Source organism: Anser cygnoides, chromosome 16 (assembly GCF_040182565.1).
Source record: "Anser cygnoides isolate HZ-2024a breed goose chromosome 16, Taihu_goose_T2T_genome, whole genome shotgun sequence".
Classification (NCBI taxonomy): Eukaryota; Metazoa; Chordata; class Aves; order Anseriformes; family Anatidae; genus Anser; species Anser cygnoides.
In genome coordinates, this window is record NC_089888.1 from 1755703 (window position 1) to 1773385 (window position 17683).

The window sequence follows — 17683 nt, forward strand, 5'->3', positions numbered from 1 at the left end:
GTGCCGTGAGGTGCCGTGAGGTGCCGTGAGGTGCCATGAGCTGCCATGAGGTGCTGTGAGGTGCCATGAGGTGCCGTGAGGTGCTGTGAGGTGCCGTGAGGTGGCATGAGGTGTCGTGAGGTACCATGAGGTGCCGTGAGGTGCCATGAGGTGCCGTGAGGTGCCATGAGGTGCCATGAGGTGCCGTGAGGTGCCGTGAGCTGCCGTGAGCTGCCGTGAGGTGCCGTGAGGTGCCATGAGGTGCCGTGAGGTGCCGTGAGGTGCCATGAGGTGCCGCCGCCGGCTGCGGGGTGAGCTCCTCGGCCCCGCCATCGCCTCCTCGTCTCAGTGAGGGTGCAGGCAGCCGGTGGGTGCCCTGCCGCAGCCCCCGCGTTTGGGGAAGGGGCACCCGGAGCCGCTGCAGGGCGCTGGGGAGCGAGGCCATGGGGGAGGCCCAGGGGAGGCCGAGCCCTCCCCTTTTGGCCTCCCTGCAGCGGCTCTGGGCTGAACGGGGGCCGGCAACGATGGGAGCAGACAAAGAAGCCACCATGGGCTTGAGGGGGGGGCTCTGGGGGTAACTGGGGGGGGGTGGCAGCCCTATGACGTCACCCCAACCCCATATGACGCAACCCCAGCCACATATGACGTCATATCAACGCTATGACGTCATCCAAACGCGTGAGGGAGGGCGGGGGGGAAGGTGGCGCCGTTGCCATGGCGACGCGGCGGGTGACGCGCTCTCCCCGCGCCCCCCGGAAGCGGGCGGGCGGCGCGGCGCTGAGCGCGTCACGGGGGCGGCGGCGGCGGCTGGACGGGGCCGGGGCCTGGGCCTGGGCGCCGCCATGGAGGGCGCGAGCCAGGGTAGGGGCGGCCGCGGCGGGACGGGGCCTGCGCTCGGATCCCCCCGGGGCTAAACCCCTCGGCCTGGGTTGGGGGAGAAACGGGGAGAACCCCGGGGGAGCTCCGTGAGGGGAGAGGCGGCCGTGAGGCAGGCCCCGGTGCCGTGAGGGGAGTCCCCCCGGTGCCGTGAAGGGGTCCCCCGGGGCGTTTGGGGGTCCCCCCAGCCCCGTGAATGGGGTCCCCGGTGCCCTGAGGGGGCGTCCGGGTGCCGTGAGGGGGGGTCCCCCCAGCCCCGTGAATGGGGGTCCCGGTGCCGTGAGGGGGGGTCCCCGGTGCCCTGAGGGGAGGGGTCCCGGTGCCCTGCCGGTTCTCCCCGCTGCCCCGGGCTGTCCGACAGCCGGCGCGGGGCCGGCCGGGCGCGGTTTCCCTTCCTCTTCCCGTCCTTGGCCTTCCCCGGGCGGGTTTGGGGGACGCGTCCTCGCTTGCCGCCCGCTCACCGTGTGTGCTTCTCGTCTGCGGCAGATATCAACCTTAACTCTCCCAACAAAGGTCTGCTGGCCGACGCCATGACCGACGTGCCCGTGGACGGCGCGGCCGCCGCCAGGACCGCGGCACCTGAGGGGCTGACGGCCGCCGAGGAAGAGGAGCTGAGAGCCGAGATCGCCAAGGTAGGGAGAGCCGCAGCCACGTCCTGCTGGGGGGGGGAAAGGGCAAGAACTTGGGGTGCCACAGGAGCGGGGCTCGGGGGTTTTATTTCGCTTCTTATGGCGGCGTTACCCGTGCGTCTCCCAGCGCTTTGTTAAAATCGACAAAGCTGGCAGCCACTTCAAACAGTGCGTGATGTTGCACGCTTTTTCCCAGAACATCTTAATTTAGAGCTCTCAGGAAGTGAGGGGCCTTTGATGCAGTGAAATTCATCCAGACTTGTAGCTGTACTTGAAGCAAGAAAACACTTTAGGCAAGCGGTATGCAAATGAAACTCTCTTATGAAACCGAGACAATGGCATACTTAATGTGCTTTCTTCTTCTGTCTTTTCTCTTAAATATTTATTACACGTTACAGGCAGTTGTTTTTGGTGCCCATATGCTTTTGAAAAGCTGAGAGCTTGTAATGTAATGTCCCAAATCGTAGGCACCTTCTGAGTTTTAAAGGTCAGCTTATAATTTGTATCTGAAATATAGCTGAAGGTAATTTTGGTTGTTCTTATGTAGTCTGTTCTTCCATTTAAGAATCTCACGGTGGTTCCCTGATTCATATGTTCTAGCAAGGGAGGACTTCGCTGTTTTGCATGGTCATGCAGCTGCTGGTAAACTGCAGTTAATTAAAAGTAGAAATGAACCCTCTCTGCCCTGAAACAACTCCAGAGTATTCTGAAAATCTTGTAAGAAATATCTCTGAGGGGGAAGCTCTTTGTTCTAATGGCAGCAGGGGAAGAGAATCATAAATTTGAAACCATAGTTAGCAAGTATTTGGCAACTGATCTTTTCTTTTAAATGGTATTTTCTGTTGAAATTATGATGCTGTTCTGTTAATCTTGCTACCATTAAGTCACCAGTTTGGCGGCTTCTATGGATGTTTTTCCAACTGAAGTCTGAGCCACAGGCCTGCCGCTCCAACACCATTCATGTTTAATCGAATTTTTTTGTGTGCACGTGAAGCTTCTACCAATTCTCTGTGTTCACGTTGGTAAAACTGTAATAGTTTTGAGGGAGGTGGAAAGCTGACTTAATTTTCAAAATCTTATTAAACTGTGATATTGAGATCTGTGTCTATCTCTTTCTAAGGTTGAGGAAGAAATTGGTACTCTTAGACAAGTTCTGGCTGCTAAAGAGAGGCACTGTGGAGAGTTGAAGAGGAAGCTGGGTTTGACTCCCTTGGATGGGTTGAAGCAAAACCTGTCTAAAAGCTGGCACGATGTACAAGTCTCCAACGCGTAAGTGTTGCTTGTGATGCACGTTTCGCATTTAAATGTTGCTCTGTAGCAATTATTCCCCTGCAGCATGTTCCAGGGCTTCTCCAAGTGTCTGAAGGCTTTTGCTGTGATGAATATGTAAAGAGCATTTAAAAAACAAACAAAATTTAATTTCAATTATTAATTTATTTTAAAATATTAATTTAATTGATCTCGTGTCAGTGCAAATGGAACTTTAATATCTGTGATCTGGATAAATTGTTGCTGGGTGCTTTTTTGTATAACGTTAGAAACCTAGATCACCACTTAACAGTTCGGTTTGCGTACTTCTGCCCGTTTCTGTGAGGCATAGACTGCTGCTACCTCGTTCTGAACTCAAGCTCAAAGAGAAGTGCAAAAAGTGCTAAAGTTCACTGAGCTAACTTCCTGAGGTTAGGTAGCTTAAAAGTGTTACGGTGTGTTAGTTTAGAAATCTGGTTTCTGGGCCATAGAGCTCGAATTTAAAAAGTCTGTGTATTCTAAGAAAAAAAATCTGTATTACTGTGCCATCAATGCTGTATGCAGAGGCATCTCTGCCTAAAGAACGTTTGAAATCAGGCTGACTGCTCCTCAACAGGTACTAAAGGTACAGTCACAGTGCCAAAAGGAGAGGCAAAGGGGTAAGTTTAACCCTGCAGTTATGCCCAGGTATAAGGGGCCCTTCGTACCCCCAGGGATATCATTTGGTCTAAAAAGTCACGTGTAACTTAGCTAGAATTTGGAGTTACTGACAGTGCTACTGCAGGGCAGATCTTTGAGCTGTTAATCTCTGTTTGTTCTTTTCTTCCTCGTCTTCCCTCCTACCCCCCCCCCCACTCGATTTCTGTTACTCCTTTGTAACTGAAATGCGTCATTGTCTTCTAAAAATGAATATTAAAAGTTATATTCATTAACACTTTCTGTTTCTAGTTATGTGAAAACATCTGAGAAACTTGGAGAGTGGAATGACAAAGTGACACAGTCTGACTTGTGAGTGCCTCGGGCTCCTCAGCAACACCTTCTTGCTCCTTGCTGCGTTCCCCAATTTGTGCTGCTCCTTGTTCTCACAGGCGTCAGGGGTTGATAGGGAGCTGGAGGCGTGGTAAAGCTGCAGTCAGGACTGTTGGCAGCAGCATGCCTGACTTCCAGCTCTAAGCATCCCTCAGTTGCAGAGGAGATGAGTGAAAGTTACTGCTGTCATCTCTCTCTTAGTCTTGCCATTGCAGAAGAAAAATTCCAATCAGTTACCAGACCACACTTCATTAAAGAATGACGTGACAAATCAACCACAGTTTCAGTTTAGCTGATCACTGTTAGGTTAATTTATTGTAATCAGACGTCTTATTAGCAAACCTCTGTATTTGCTATGAAACTATTTCTCTTCTCGTCAGATGTGGAATCAGTTTGCTTACTGACTTTCTGTATGGCCACAGGGGAGAGAAGATGCTTGAAGGCATTAACCTGTAGCTGAAAATAGGGGCTGTGCCAATATAAATATATTAGCTTTTGCAAGCTGTAACGCCATGACTGGGGGGATTGGTGCACGTGAACCTTTCTGCTGCAGTCAAACGCTAGAAAGCAGTGGGTTTTAGTCTGGCAGTACATACAAGCAGGTGACAAATGCAGCTGGCTATTTTTGACCCTAGAATATATTCTGTAGCGTATTAGACCTCTGTTTTCGTTAGACACGAATCGCTTTGATTCTTGTTTTTTAGCTGAACATAAGGGAGACCTTGAATGTTTTCTACACTGAAGATTCTCTCCCTTCGGCATGTTGTGTTTAAGGAGGTGGTTGTTTAGCTAAGCAGAAATGTGAGTTGGAAGTTTCCCATCAGTAGGCAAAGACAGTTCTGATCTAATTGGGGATAGTTTTATTTCTGGGGTGACAGGAACTGCCTGCAATATGCTACGTCCTCTGAACACTTCTATGTGTTGTCTGAGCTAGCAGACGCTTTGTAGTACTTCTATTTGTTCTGTACATGCAGTATTTATTCTCGCAACTCCCAAGATACTGTTTTAGGTGTAGGAAAGCATGATTTCTAAAGATGAGAAAATGAAGTGCAGTTTAGCAGTTTGTCAAGGTCACACTATATTGATAAAATACAGCTTTTGGTGCAGCAGTCAGATTTTTTGGCTCTCTGCTTAATTCACTGCTCTGTGCTTTTAGCTTTTAGTAGGTAGCTGCCATGCAGTATTTAGGAAGGGAACAGAAGATCTGAAGTCTCTCAATTCCTGACACCTAAACTGCAGGCTTTCTTTGTGCAAAGTGTTTGAAGGTGCTTAAATAAGAAAGAAAGCAGAGCTTGGGTGTCTTCCTGCCTCTCAAACAGCAGCTCCCTTCCTGTAACAGAGAAGGTGGAAAGGCATCGTCAGAGAAATAAAACCTAAGATACTGTAAGTGGAAAGAGACACTAATAATGTGGAAAGTGTCGAAAGAAGCATCTGTCATGAATCTTGGCACTGTATCTAACCTCCGTTGTGTTTGTAGATATCTTTCAGCCAGCAGCACACTGGAGGACTGGAATGAAAAATTAACTCAATCAGAAGCGTGAGTGTCTTAACCTTCAGCATTAACAAATGCTTTCATGACAGTCTGCTGCCTCTAATGTTCTGTGCCCCTGCTCGCAGTCCTCTGCTTCGCCTAGATCTATTTAAGCATTTCTTTTTTTCTAGCTTTCACTTTTTTAACCTGATAACTGTCTCTTCTGGGAGAGGGAGCTTTTCCTCAGGTCAGTATCTGAACGGTTTCACTGCGGTCCAAGTGATAATCTTCAGCCACCCGCCTGCTCTCAGAGGAGAACTGGCTGAAGCCACTGGTTGCCCGAGAGCTGCATGCCAGGTTTCATAACTTCAGCTGACAAGCTGTGGAATAGACAGGCTGCTCTCTTCTTACCACTTAACGTGCTCTTTGGGGAGCAAGAGCCTTTCTTTTTGCTGTGGTACCTGATGAGAACAAATAGAGCTTTAGCGTCCAAGGCAGCTGTTCTGTCATTCTGGGGCTCCAAATGGTTGCAAACAGCTTAAAGCTCACTGCTGTTGTACTCCATTTGCTGGCTGCAAAAGTCTCTCAGCCAGGTTTTTATTAAGTGTCTGGAATTAAATTCGCATCTGGACTAAGTTATGGAAGCATATTATGAAAGTTGGCCTTTGTCCTTCTCGCTGCATGTTTTCCACAGCTCGTAGGGGAATCCTTTGCAGTAATGCAGTGGAAGCAGATAGATCGTGTCGTTGCTTTCTGAATTGATTTCAACCATGATGAGGTAGGTCTTGGGTAGGCCAGGTTTTCCTGTTCTCTGGAGTATGTATGAAATTGAGTCCTTCGAGCTGGCTTCTTGTTGTCAGTGTTTGTGGATAAGTCTTCTTCATAAGATGGGTGAAATATGAGAGTAGATAAAAAGTAGGAGTATCGAAAAAAAAATCAGGTATGCAGGTTCTACTTGCTGTGTTCTGTGGATGTTTTCTAGATTAAGAAGATGTAAATTCGCACTATTTCACTTGCTAAGTAGAGTGACCTTTATGTTTATGCTTGCCAACACTGGGACTGACTGCAGTGGTGGTTAATCAGAGTTCCTCCCTGGGTGTGCCTGCTAGAATAGAAGAATTCTCATTATATCTGTTTCCTTGTGCTTAACAAGCGCCAGAAGGATCTGGCGGAAACGTTCTTCTGTAGAGTGCTCAGGGCCTGGCTAGCTGTGGCACGCTAGTTTTCCTGCTTGCTTTGGCACTAGGCAGAGTGACAATTCATGCTAACGAGGTAGGTGCCAATTAAAATGGAGAGGCGAGGGGGGTTAAGGGTACGATTCCGGCAGCACTTCAGAAAATGAGCAAAATTTCTGTTTCCATTGTCAGTAAATTTCATTTCCAGCAATTTCCAGCAATTCCATTGCTCAGTAAGTGCTAGGAGCCGAGTTCAAGAAAACTGAAGATAAGGTTTTAGTTGGTTGTTTTGGGCTTGTTATGCAAATGCCTCCTCTCTCCTGTTTTCTTGGAGCTTCTCTACATAATAGCTAAGAAGCACCCAGTTTGCTTTATGGCATTTTGGGGCTCTGCTGAATTTCCTAGTAGGTGCCGCTCCTCTCTCTCTCTTGCTCCAGTTTTGTTGTAACCAGGACGCAAGGTGACTTAGACGGTACGAGCGGGGACTGCTGGATCAGAGCGAGCGGAGGCTGGCATTAGTGGATAAAGAAGGATTTGAGGATGCAGGCCTGGCCCCTCCCTGGCAGGGTTTATGGGAGAGGGATGCAGCGAAGGGTTTGAGTACCGCAGGGCAGAGATCACTTCTGCAGCCACTTGCCTGTTCGTAAAGCAAGGTATTAATGACAGCTCATATTTATTACTCCCAGATTTGGATTATTCCAGTGTGCTTTACGCTGGCATTAAGGGAGGAAAGCGGGTGACTGTGAATTTATGGCGGTGGTGAACCTAGCTGTGTTGCTTGCAGGAGAGTAGTTGTGGCTTCTGGGTCGGAGCTGGGTGTAGGTAAGTTGCACTGAAGGCTTGTAGAACCTGGTCCCTGCTTGTCACAGATGCAGCTCCACATCTGTGTCGATGGCAGTTCTGGGTTAACGAGCTTCTCATCTCAGCGGCGCTTTCCTGGCTCTGCCTCCTGTGCTGCAGTGGTGGAGGTGCGTGTGTACGTGTGGGAGCTGTGGATGCAGGACTAGACTGGCAAACCGATCTGGCTGCTATCTTTTTTTTTTTTTTAAATTTATTTTTCATTCCAAGCTTCTATTTCAGCCGGATTGTTTCCCTGTTTAAATCACTGTCAGCATGCAGTTGTGCTGGCATCACGAAGGAGCACGCTGAGGCAAAAGGAGTAGCGCTTGAGTGCTAAATTTCAGTTGTTTGAAGAATACTGCTGTCACGTGGGGAAAAAACGGTTGGAAAGTCTCTTATCTCCTGAAGCTCAACTTCATAGCTCAGAGTGTTCAGGGCGTGCATGGTGGGATGGTGTCGTTTGATTCTGTAAACTGTTCCTTGTCGCTGCTCTGGTGCTCAGTGCTAAGCTGAGAGAGCTGAGTGCCAGGCAGAAGTGGAGTAAGCACAACACGTTTTAGTGAGCGCGAGGTCTTCGATGTCTCTGGTAGACAGCAGTAAATCCAGACCCGTGAGAGGGCTCAGCACCAGGGGCGGATCGTGGTACTGGTAGCCTCGGGAGCTCAGAGGTGAGAACGGACTGTTAACGTTAGTCCAGGAGCTGGACTCCAGGATCCTTGTGGGTCCCTTCCAACTCGGGATATTCTACTCTGTTTATAAACGTCCTTCTAAATTTTACAGTTGAGCAAAAAAGTAAGCTTATATATTTGGAATACGAAAACTTGGCTTAAATTATTAGAATTGTTTTCCATCCCGAGTCTTTTTTACAGTTTGAAGAACGCCACAAATCTAGATGTTAATCACCAGCTGTGGAATAGCTTAGTTAAAGAAAACGGCTTGAAGAGTCTTTGTACCTAGAACTTTGGTTTCCGTCAAATGAGAAGGCTTCAAGTGTCTGTCTTTGCCAGCTCTTGCATAAACTCAGATGTAAGCAGCTGACAAATGCAAGCTGTCAGACCGACTTAAACACTGAAGTGGTTAATGGTAACTGATAGGAAACTTCTCTATCAATTTCATTCTAAACTGCATTGTAGAGGTGGTGCTGCTTCTTGTGTTTCTGTTTCTATGTAATGATGGTAGACTCGCTTCTTTCCTCCATACCCTAACGCTACAACAAACGCTATTAACTTCTTCAGGACTACAGGCGTGTAATGGAATAAATTCCTAAGCTTGTTTTCTCAAAGATTCCAAAAGAGATTCGTAGAGCAGGTGGGGTATAATGGTGTGGTATTAGAGCTTCCACATGGAAAATTGGCTTTTTTTTGGCAAATGTTTGTTAGATTTAAGAATGGATAGTCAAAATAGTAAAAGAACCCAAGTGAGTGTATGGAAAGGTTAGTCCTGCACTTGCTGCCTTCGTAAAACTTCAAGTCTTTGATATATGCAAGACTGGAAGGGGCTCTTTCAGTGAGGTCAGTGCAGCTCACTAATCCTGCTTCTTTCCTTACTTTGGGTTCCTTTTTCAAAATGGGGGGATGCTTCTTGCTTTCAACCCTAACCCTGTTAGTCCAGCTTATTGGTTGTTGTTTTTTTCCCCACTTAGTTATAAGAAGACCCAGGAAACCCTTTCCCAGGCAGGACAGAAGACTTCAGCAGCCCTTTCCAATGTAGGTTCTGTTATCAGCAGGAAACTTGGTGACATGAGGTAAGATTTCTGCTTTGTGCTGTGGTGCTTTGATCTCGGTTTCAAACGGTAACGAGACTTGAGACAATAACTAGGCTTTTTTCCATTTTTCTGCTCAGTTGGCAGCGCTTTGCAGCTGGTGGACTACCTTCAGTGTGACCTTGTCCATCGTAGTTCAGGACAGGTTAAACACTTGTTAAAGACGGGTGGATGGGTAAAACCCGTTCCAAGGCGTTGAATTCAGCTTAGCAGAACTGACAGAACATCCCTTCCCCCTTTTACCGTCACGGTTTCGCTGCAGCTTTTGCACCACATATAAGAAAGTAGAATTAAAGTTCACCGTTTCTGTTCACTGTTGTGTTACAGAGGTGTGGTTTCTCAGTGTTATGGGTTAAGGTTAGAAGGAGGTCGTCATCGCTGTGCTCTCTTACACTTCAAAATGTGACAAAGTCTGGATGCTGCCTGTCATGCAATTCCAAGCCGCTGTGTGTCAGTTTTCCATGAAGGACAACATGCCTTCTGAGCACAGTTACGTCATATAGCTTGAATCATCAATTGCTCAGATCGTGATAACATCAGAAATTTCTTCTTGTGTTGGTGATTATCTAGATTCCTTTAGATGGCAGCTGAAATAGTTGCAAGTTTAAACTTTTCTCAGTTGAAAAGTCGGGGGCTGGTTCCTCAGTTGCTGGCTGAGGTTCTTGCTCTGGGAGTTCTTCATCTGTACAGAGCTGAAGGTTAGCACTGGGATTTTCCTGATCTTTAGAAATGAAAGCTGAAGGTTGCTTCCCCATTAATGGTGGTGTGCAAGGTTTTCATGCGAAATACGTTGCCTATGCTTTTCTTGGAATTGGGAGCTAATTCTGAATAAACGAGCTATCTGGATTATTAAGGAAGTATCCTTAGAGCTTGTATTTAATATAACGTGCCAGATCTTGGATTGAATGGGTAGCTGTCATTCTTTGTAGGGAATTTCCTATTCCGCTGTGGCTGGGAGTACCCAAGTGGTAAGAACTTGTTGGCCTCTGATCACATAGTGCTGATTTATTCTAGATCCCTCCTCATCGAGTTATTTGCTGTGTTTCTGGAGGGTAGTCATTGGTGAGTGTTTTCAGTAGCTCACTTCTCTGAATTTGGCAGAGGACTAGTTGGCTTCCTACCCCTTCCAGTATTCAAGTCTTAATTTTTCTTTCCTGGAAACGACATTGTCTGTTGGAAGAAGAGACTTATGTGTAATCACTTGAGACACAGCAGACAGACACTGGCGCAAGATGTGGTGGTAATAGATTTCCCTAAACTGATAATGTTGAAGTAAACGTGGTAAATCTCTAAATTCTGCAGTCTGCTCAGGCTGTTGTGACAGAGGGATGGGAGCTGTCCTCCTCAGACCGCGTGGGGACCTCCTGAACCAGCATCGCCACCAGAAGCAGCTGTTCTGACAGCCTTGGTTCTGCCCGTCCTCTCTTTGCTGGCAAAATCCATTTCACCACGAGGCTACACAAATGTTTGTGCCATCCCAGGAGCACCCGATGGAGGGAGGGGATGCACGGCCAAGCGAAATTTGAACGGCTACTCCTGGTGGCAGAGCTGGCCCGACATAGTCCTGGTGCAAATGCTGGCTGTGGATGCTGGCCTGGCTGACTGCGTACACGTCAGACCTCTGCAGCAGTGGTATTGCTCAGCATTAATCACCAATTTAAAAGCCTGTATTCGTTCTTACAGATAATACCTTGGGGGTTATACCACAAAACAGAGGCAGCTTCTGTCTTATAAATTGAGGGAATCCCTGCCAAATTTATTTCAGAAGAATTCGCTTTGAATTTGTGGCCCTGTGTGGGGGAACGCAGTAATGATAATTATTTTTTGTAGAAAACTTTTAGTTTTTCTGTGCATATATAAACAGAATTCTGTCTCCCGTGCTGCATTCAAGTCTTGATATTTCTGATTCTGAATTAAGTTTAGCTTTGAGCATAAGCTTCTGCAGGGACCATCCCATTTGCTACCCCTGCCAGGTGAAAGTGTAAATGGTGTTCTGATATGTGATCAGAGCTTACAAGGAGTGAATCTGGTTTATTGTTGTGATCACTTCCCTGAATGCATGGGGATGATCTCTGTCCTTAGAGAATCTCTGTTCCAGGCCTCACGGCCTATGCTGCAACCTCAGTTACTGTACTTGCTTTTTCCTCTTACGCTCCAAATTCACTTGTAACGGAGGTTTATTTTCCAGTACTGGAAGTGTTGAGATAACAGAAGGGATTTCCTTGTTTAGTCAGCCTTCACCGGTTGATAAATGCAAGGAAGGCGTGATGAATGGGACAAACGCCTCGGACACACAGAGGGCGTAGTCGTAATTTCATCAGAAATGCTTGGACTGAAATGGTGTGTAATACCAGTAACGTGTCCCTGGGTTAAATCTTCGGGGTTGCTGCATTTTGGTCGCAATCCACAGCTTCAACATTTAGGAGTGTTTTAAAGAGAGATTGTGAAGTTAATGCAATAACCGTACGCTAAGTGTATTAATGCTGTTACTCTATTAGGTTGCCATGAGGAGAGAAAATGTAGCTTAATTAATGGGTGGGATTTTTGCGAATCTTGGCCAATTAAGCTCTTACTGTTATCTCCACTTACAGTTAGAAAACAAGTTGGCTTGCAGACGTTCTGTTCCTGCATTTTACTGACCCCAGTAAACTGCAAATTGAAAGAGTTTTCTTTTTGGCAGTTGACCGCTTGCTTTGTGGTTTTGTCTCTAGCCCAATACATTTTGTGTTGTCTGATGGAGTTTGCTGCTGCGTATCATACTACGAGCAAATTCATTATGAAATGCGAGCCTGAGCCCCGAAGGTGGCTGCAAACTCAGGGATTTATAGCGACTTTAAATCCTCATGACTGGAGGAGAAGGGTCGCTGCTAGGTCCAGGCCAAGGTGCTGAATGAGTCTGTCGGTGCTTGTGGTGTTGCATGCAGGACAGCATGGTGCATGGGCATGTCTGTCTGCGTTCTTTAGCAAAAAGCAGTAGGAAGTTAATTTATTTCACAGGCAAAGACAGCGTTTCAAGGAGTCTGCCTTGCCAAAGAGCTGACTTGGATGCGTGGGGAAATGAAATCACAAAGTCTAACGTTGTTGCTCTGGCTCTAAGGAAAAGCCCTTGTGCTCCTTGCCAAGTACTTCAGATCCGACTTGCCATGACTGCTTCTCTGCTGCCAAGACAAAAATGGTGTCTAAGTGGAATAAAACACTGCTTCTGGTAGGAGAAGCCCTGTTAGAACGCCCTGGTAATCCCGCTAGTGCAAGAAGGAAAGCTTGGGCTGGTATTTCCGACATTTCAGACCCCTGAGATGCACTGCAGAATTGGGTGCGGAAATTGGCAACCTGGTGGGGGATAATTTGCCTTGAAACTTAAAAAATGGGCAACCAGGTTGTTGGGTATGCGCGACACCTTTTATACAGAGACTCTTATCTTTATTATGCTGAGGTATGTTTGCTCTGAGCGGTGACTTTGAGATCTGCACACTTGGCAAGATAACGCGCGGGCATCCATTGCAGGTTACTGTTACAGAAGTTCTCAAGCAGAAAGCCTGGCAGGGCTGTCCTCATGTCAGAGCTTGGGGAGAAGGAAGTCTTTGTGCCAAATTAGCTAGCACTTGGTAAAAATCTCAGTTTAGGAAAACAAGCTCTAAAAAAAATTGAATGACAGCAATGTGTAAGGGTGAGTAGGTGCTGGTATGGTCCTCTGAAAAACCTCTTAGCTTGGGTTATTTGATTTAATGAAAAGCAATTGGTTTTTTTTTTGCCTGCTTCTCTAATTTATTTTAAGAGGCTTCCTCATGGTTAGGTGACTTTACTGTCCCGTGATCCTATGACCGTGCTCAGCTGCCCTGCGCTTGCTGTTGGGATGTGCACAAGTGTCTGACTGTTGCTTCCCTTTTCTCTCTGCTGTCCGTGGCTGCTCGCAGGGCTCACCCCTTCTCGCATTCCTTTAGGTAAGATACTCTTCAAGGTTGCTCGAAGAGCAGATGTTTCTGTGCCAGGCCCTCGTAGGTGTTAAAGGGGAAGCTGATTAGTTAAGCCATGCCTCCATCTCCGGCACGGATTGGGAAACCTAGCTCAGCGCAGTGCCCGGGGATTCACTTCTGTATCACAGCTGCAGTTTGCAGCGCAGCTTGACGTACGATACAGCTGCAGCTAGAAGAGTCTTAACTGCAGGGCAGTGTGGCTCTGAGTACTTCTAACAGTTTGCCAAGCTCAAAGTACAAATTCAGCACACCTTCTGGGAGCACTCGCTGCATGCCTTTTGTGTCCTTGTCAGCCTTGTTCTGGGACTACTGCTTGGAGGAAACCTTTACCAGTAAAACTTACTCGTTTGTGTAACTCGATACAGACAAGCCAGTTGTGCGCGTTTTTTGTCCCCTGTAGTTGTCTCTGCTTCTTTTAAATGTCGTCCTTGATAACGGGTGAGATACCTCCTGTGTAGCTGAAAACCCTTTTCTAAATATCTCACTGGGGGGACTGATTTCCGTGTGCTGACAGGAGCAAACCTGTCTGCACCCAGTTTTTAGGAAAGTTTTTAAATGAGATGTGTGGCTTGTTTTGTTTGCATTTTCCAAATAATAGCAGTTAAATAAATACTCGTGTTTACAGTCCCGTGACTGGAAAACTGGTTCTGGGCTGCGGCTTTTAAATAAGGGAAGAAATCTAGCTTTTATCACTGCAGTAGTCCACAGCTGCCCGTGTATGGACAGTAAGCGTGTGGGACTAGGGGCGCGCTGCTCTTGCGTGGTGTCTGTTTAAAATTGCCACTTACCTTTTTCCTCCTCCTCCTGAATGCTTCCGAGTAGCAGTTACTCCATTCGCCACTCGATAAGTATGCCTGCGATGAGGTAACGTCACAGAGACCTGCTTCCTTGGGGGGTGCGGTGGGAAAGTGTGGCTGACTGTCATCCATCGGGGCTTGGGTTCTGATTTGTGCAAGTGCTTCGCTCCGGCAGGGAGCGGTGGGGTAATTGAGTCCCGCAGTTTGAGCAATTTGGGGCTTTTTTTTTACCCAATCTCTCTTTATGGCCATTAGCACCTGTGTTGTTTTCAGGCTAAGTGCAGTGTTGCAACTGTACCAAAGTCTAATTGAAATTCGCAGCTTTCAGAGGTCCCTGGAGGGGAGGGATTACAGTCCTCCTCTGGCAATTTACAGCACAGCCGTTGCTCGTACCGAGAGGAATCCTAACTTGAACCTTCTGCCTCCAGCTTGGAAGCTAAGTGCCCTTCTCGGCATGCCCTTGCGGTGCGTTAGATGGGGATCTTGTAGGAGAAACGGTTGCCAGAGCTGGACGAGGCCCACAGATGCCCCCTCTCTGCTCATCCTCACTCCAGATTGACAGAGATTATTTTGTGGGCGCGGGTATAAAGTGATTTTCTGCGCAGCGATAACCGAGATGAGGCTCGTCGTCGCCCAGCTCCTGGTGCTTAGGCAGCGTTGCCCAGGGAGAGCAGCCCCGTGCTTACAACTGACCTGGCTTTCTTTGCCACAAACACAAAGTCCTCTGACTAATTCATTACATCAGGGTTTTTATGGGCATTTCCTGACTTAAATGGCCATTGCTCTAGTAACAGAACTGCCCATAGGTTCAGGGACATGGCCCTTCCCCTTCCTGCCAGCAGGATGCAGTATGGGAAACTGAAGCCTTGTTTTTAATCCTTTTTCATCTTTTATTTTCCATTATTTAAGAAAGCATGCTTTTAGTTGGAGGCCTTGTAAAGCTGAGGACTGGTTTCTTCTCTCCGTATCGTGCACTGATTCCCTAGTGAACTAGGACTTTTTTTCCTCAACTTTTCAGCTTGAGCAATTGAGCAATTGCACATGGTAGAAATGTTTTCCTTCAGAGTTTTTGTACGTGGTGTTTTGTCTGGTGTGCCTGAGATATTCATGCCAAAGGCCAGAGTGGTGAGGAGCTGCAAGTGCTCTGAGTGCTGCTGGCATTGCATGGGAATGACGAGGGAGACCAGTCACACGGTGTGGTTTGGTTCAGTTAAGAGCTAACTTGTCTTGATTTTTTTGTCTTTTTTTCTCTTCTTCCCATCCTTCAAGGAATTCCGCAACCTTCAAGTCATTTGAAGATAGAGTTGGGACCATAAAGGTAAGTGTCTGCTTTGTCTTGGAAACACGCATTGTGAAGCCTTTAAGCAGAAACTTTGATTTCTGAGATGTTTTTCTTGTGGACTAGTATTTGGGCAAATGGCCTCTCAGATACGCAAAGTCTTCGCTACAGCAGGTGACCTTGACGAGGGAGAATTGCCTTGGTGTTCTCAGTGCTGCTTTCTTGTTATCCTAACTCGCTTCTCTCCTTTCAGTCCAGAGTGGTGGGCAGCAGGGAAAACAGCACTGATGGCCTCCACTCCCCCTCGGGAGCTGGAGAGAAGCCTCCACAAGACAACGCTCCTTTCTAGACCTGCGATGTGGCTTTGCACAGCTGTGCACAACTCCAAGAGCAAGCCTCCTCCCTCCCAAATCTTCACAACAGCAACGACATGCGAATCCATGAAGGGGCTGAGAACCAGTCTGGAGAGATCCATAATCCATTCATAGACACTGCTGCTGGATCTAAGTCAAATAAAGAGAATGCAAAGTTTTGTACACAAATAATATTTTACACTAAACTTTGTAGATGAAATGTATCACTGTGCTGTCCTTTTGGGAGAGCACTTAAGATGGAGTTTCCTTAAAGTAGCTCAGAAATGCCGCTGGCATAGAAAAAGCAGTTTTTCCCACGTCTGTCATAAACTGGGAGCAGAGAAATTGCCCTGTGCAGCGTGAGGAGGGCAGTTACAGGAGAAGCCGAGTGCATGGGCATTTTAGCTTCAGCTTCTGGCTGTGTTCTCTGTTCAGGGCATGCCATGTAGCAACTCAGCGGTCTCCCAGGCTTCTCCCGTTACTGTTTCCTCTGGCTCTCCTTGGAGAAATCTGTTAAAAGGGGTAAATAGTTACATGTTGTTTTTTTTTTTTTTCTGGGCTCCTAAAAGGGAAACTTCACTTAGCAGCTGCCTCGTTGTTACACTAATGCTCTAGCTTTAACAAAACTAAAATCTTTATTTTTAAATGCAACGAACTTTAAAGAAATAAAGCTTAAAAAAAAAAAAAAGCTTCGGCATCATATTAGGGAAATGCTCCCTTGGACTTTGAAACTGAATTGCAAGCCTTACATCACCTTATGCTTTACTCGTTCATGATTTTTTTCTATAGAGAGGACTGTAAGGGTTATAAAGCTGGATATTGAGCACTGGAGTTTTGCATCGTTCAGTAGTAGCAGCATGCTTATAAGCCAGTTCTTGTGTTAACTTTCAGTGGTGCACTCTGTTGCCTGAGTGTATAAAACTTGCTTCTCCCTTCTCAGCTCATGCCTTCGTTCTTGGAGGAAGAAATCCTGAAGGCTGCTAGCAGCAGGGCCAGGTTTAACGAGGACAAAGCTGTTGCTAGCGACAGGGACGCTGTGCTGGAGGGACTCTGCTCTGCTCTCTGTGGGCTCCTCTGTCTGGTACATCTGACTGGGACTGCGTGGGTTGTTCAGTTGAAAGCCCCGGCTGTAATCGTGGTGTACAAACCCGGCAGAGTCACAGAGCTCGACCAGTTCCCAAAGCGGATAGATGTTTTGCTCTTCCGATGTCCGATCTCATTGCTCAGGAGCTGAAACATTGTAAGTTTTCTTACAGAGGCCTGATCTTCTTCTAGGCAAGATGCCTCCAAATAAATACACCTGCAGTGAGTGTTTCTGTGCCTTAGAGGCCAAGTGGGACTTGCTCAGGTCTTTAGACTTGCCTGTGTACATATCTGGGTAGTTTTAGTAGTTTATCGCCCTGGAGGGACTGGACCATCTTTGACCCTTCTTTAGAGAAGCAAGTTTTGACACTTGTCTGCTGATTAATCTCCATTTCCCCCATCCCCACTCCCTTCCCTCTGCTGATCCGGGGACACACGATGAGGCAGTAGAAGGCAGATGCGCTAGGCAGTAGGTGGAGTGTAGTGTGTCATTTACCAGCTCTCCTCGTTTGACTAAAACTGGCCTCCGTGCGAGGAGCAGAGCCAGTGAAACGGGGACTGCTGGGGCGCGGGTCTTGAACTGTTTCTCTTTACAGATAAATACCGAGGAAACCTGTCAATAAAGCATTCCTTTGGGAGAAAACCGGGTGAATGTGTCTGACTCCTTCTGTCTCATGGCACCGAACTCTGCTCCGAGGTGTGCGTTACGAGCGTGTCAGGTGAATCCCAGCCACCTGCAGTGGTCCCTCTGACTTGTTTGTGCATCGGTCACTGGGTGCTTTCTCATAAAGTGACACGTTAAGTAGTGTTTGTGGTCTGATTTTTTCCTTTTCAAGAAGCTGAGCGCCGGCTGGTTTCCGAAACGTAGCTGTGCTCAGCCAGGGGCAAGCCCGTGCGTTTCCTCCAGGCGATGCGCGTTGCTCCTTCGCCGCTGGTGCCGCAGGTGGACCCGACGTGCCTCGGGCTTCCTCGCGCCGCTTTCCCGAGCTTGGGGCGTGGGGCTGTAGTCAGTAACCTTGGCGCTCGGGGCTGAGGCTGGAGAAACTTCTAACGTGGAAAAGCAGCAGCTGCGGTGCTGGCTCAGATTTACAGCGCGATACCTCCGGGAATCAGCTTCTTGGAAGCTCTGGCAGTCACTACCGAGTGAAGCAGCGCCGTGGAGGGGAAGCAGCGAGTGGATGACTTGGG

General features: G+C 47.6%; 1 protein-coding gene across 11 annotated transcripts; it reads left to right on the forward strand.

Moving 5' to 3' along the window:
- The first annotated feature begins 584 nt into the window (after positions 1-584).
- Positions 585-17143, forward strand: TPD52L2 (TPD52 like 2). 11 transcript variants are annotated; one of them, XM_066978178.1, is made up of 10 exons: positions 585-840; positions 1342-1487; positions 2605-2753; positions 3681-3740; positions 5239-5298; positions 8890-8991; positions 12924-12950; positions 13806-13847; positions 15050-15098; positions 15313-17143. In XM_066978178.1, the coding sequence occupies exons 1-10, from the start codon at positions 600-602 to the stop codon at positions 15406-15408; spliced, it is 972 nt and encodes a 323-aa protein (XP_066834279.1). In that variant the 5' UTR covers positions 585-599; the 3' UTR covers positions 15409-17143. The 11 variants fall into 11 exon arrangements, with proteins under 11 accessions (XP_066834279.1, XP_066834281.1, XP_066834280.1 ...); XM_066978180.1 differs by having other exon boundaries at positions 1369-1487; XM_066978179.1 differs by lacking the exon at positions 12924-12950.
- Positions 17144-17683: the final 540 nt, after the last annotated feature.

What these genes read in the sequence shown, in the direction of transcription:
- TPD52L2 (XM_066978178.1), top strand. Translation starts at nt 600, where the DNA reads ATGACGCAACCCCAGCCACATATGACGTCATATCAACGCTATGACGTC. An exon ending in ATAAGTATGCCTGCGATGAG is followed by an intron (nt 13,848 to 15,049) that starts GTAACGTCACAG and finishes CCATCCTTCAAG; the next exon opens with GAATTCCGCAACCTTCAAGT. An exon ending in ATAGAGTTGGGACCATAAAG is followed by an intron (nt 15,099 to 15,312) that starts GTAAGTGTCTGC and finishes CTCTCCTTTCAG; the next exon opens with TCCAGAGTGGTGGGCAGCAG.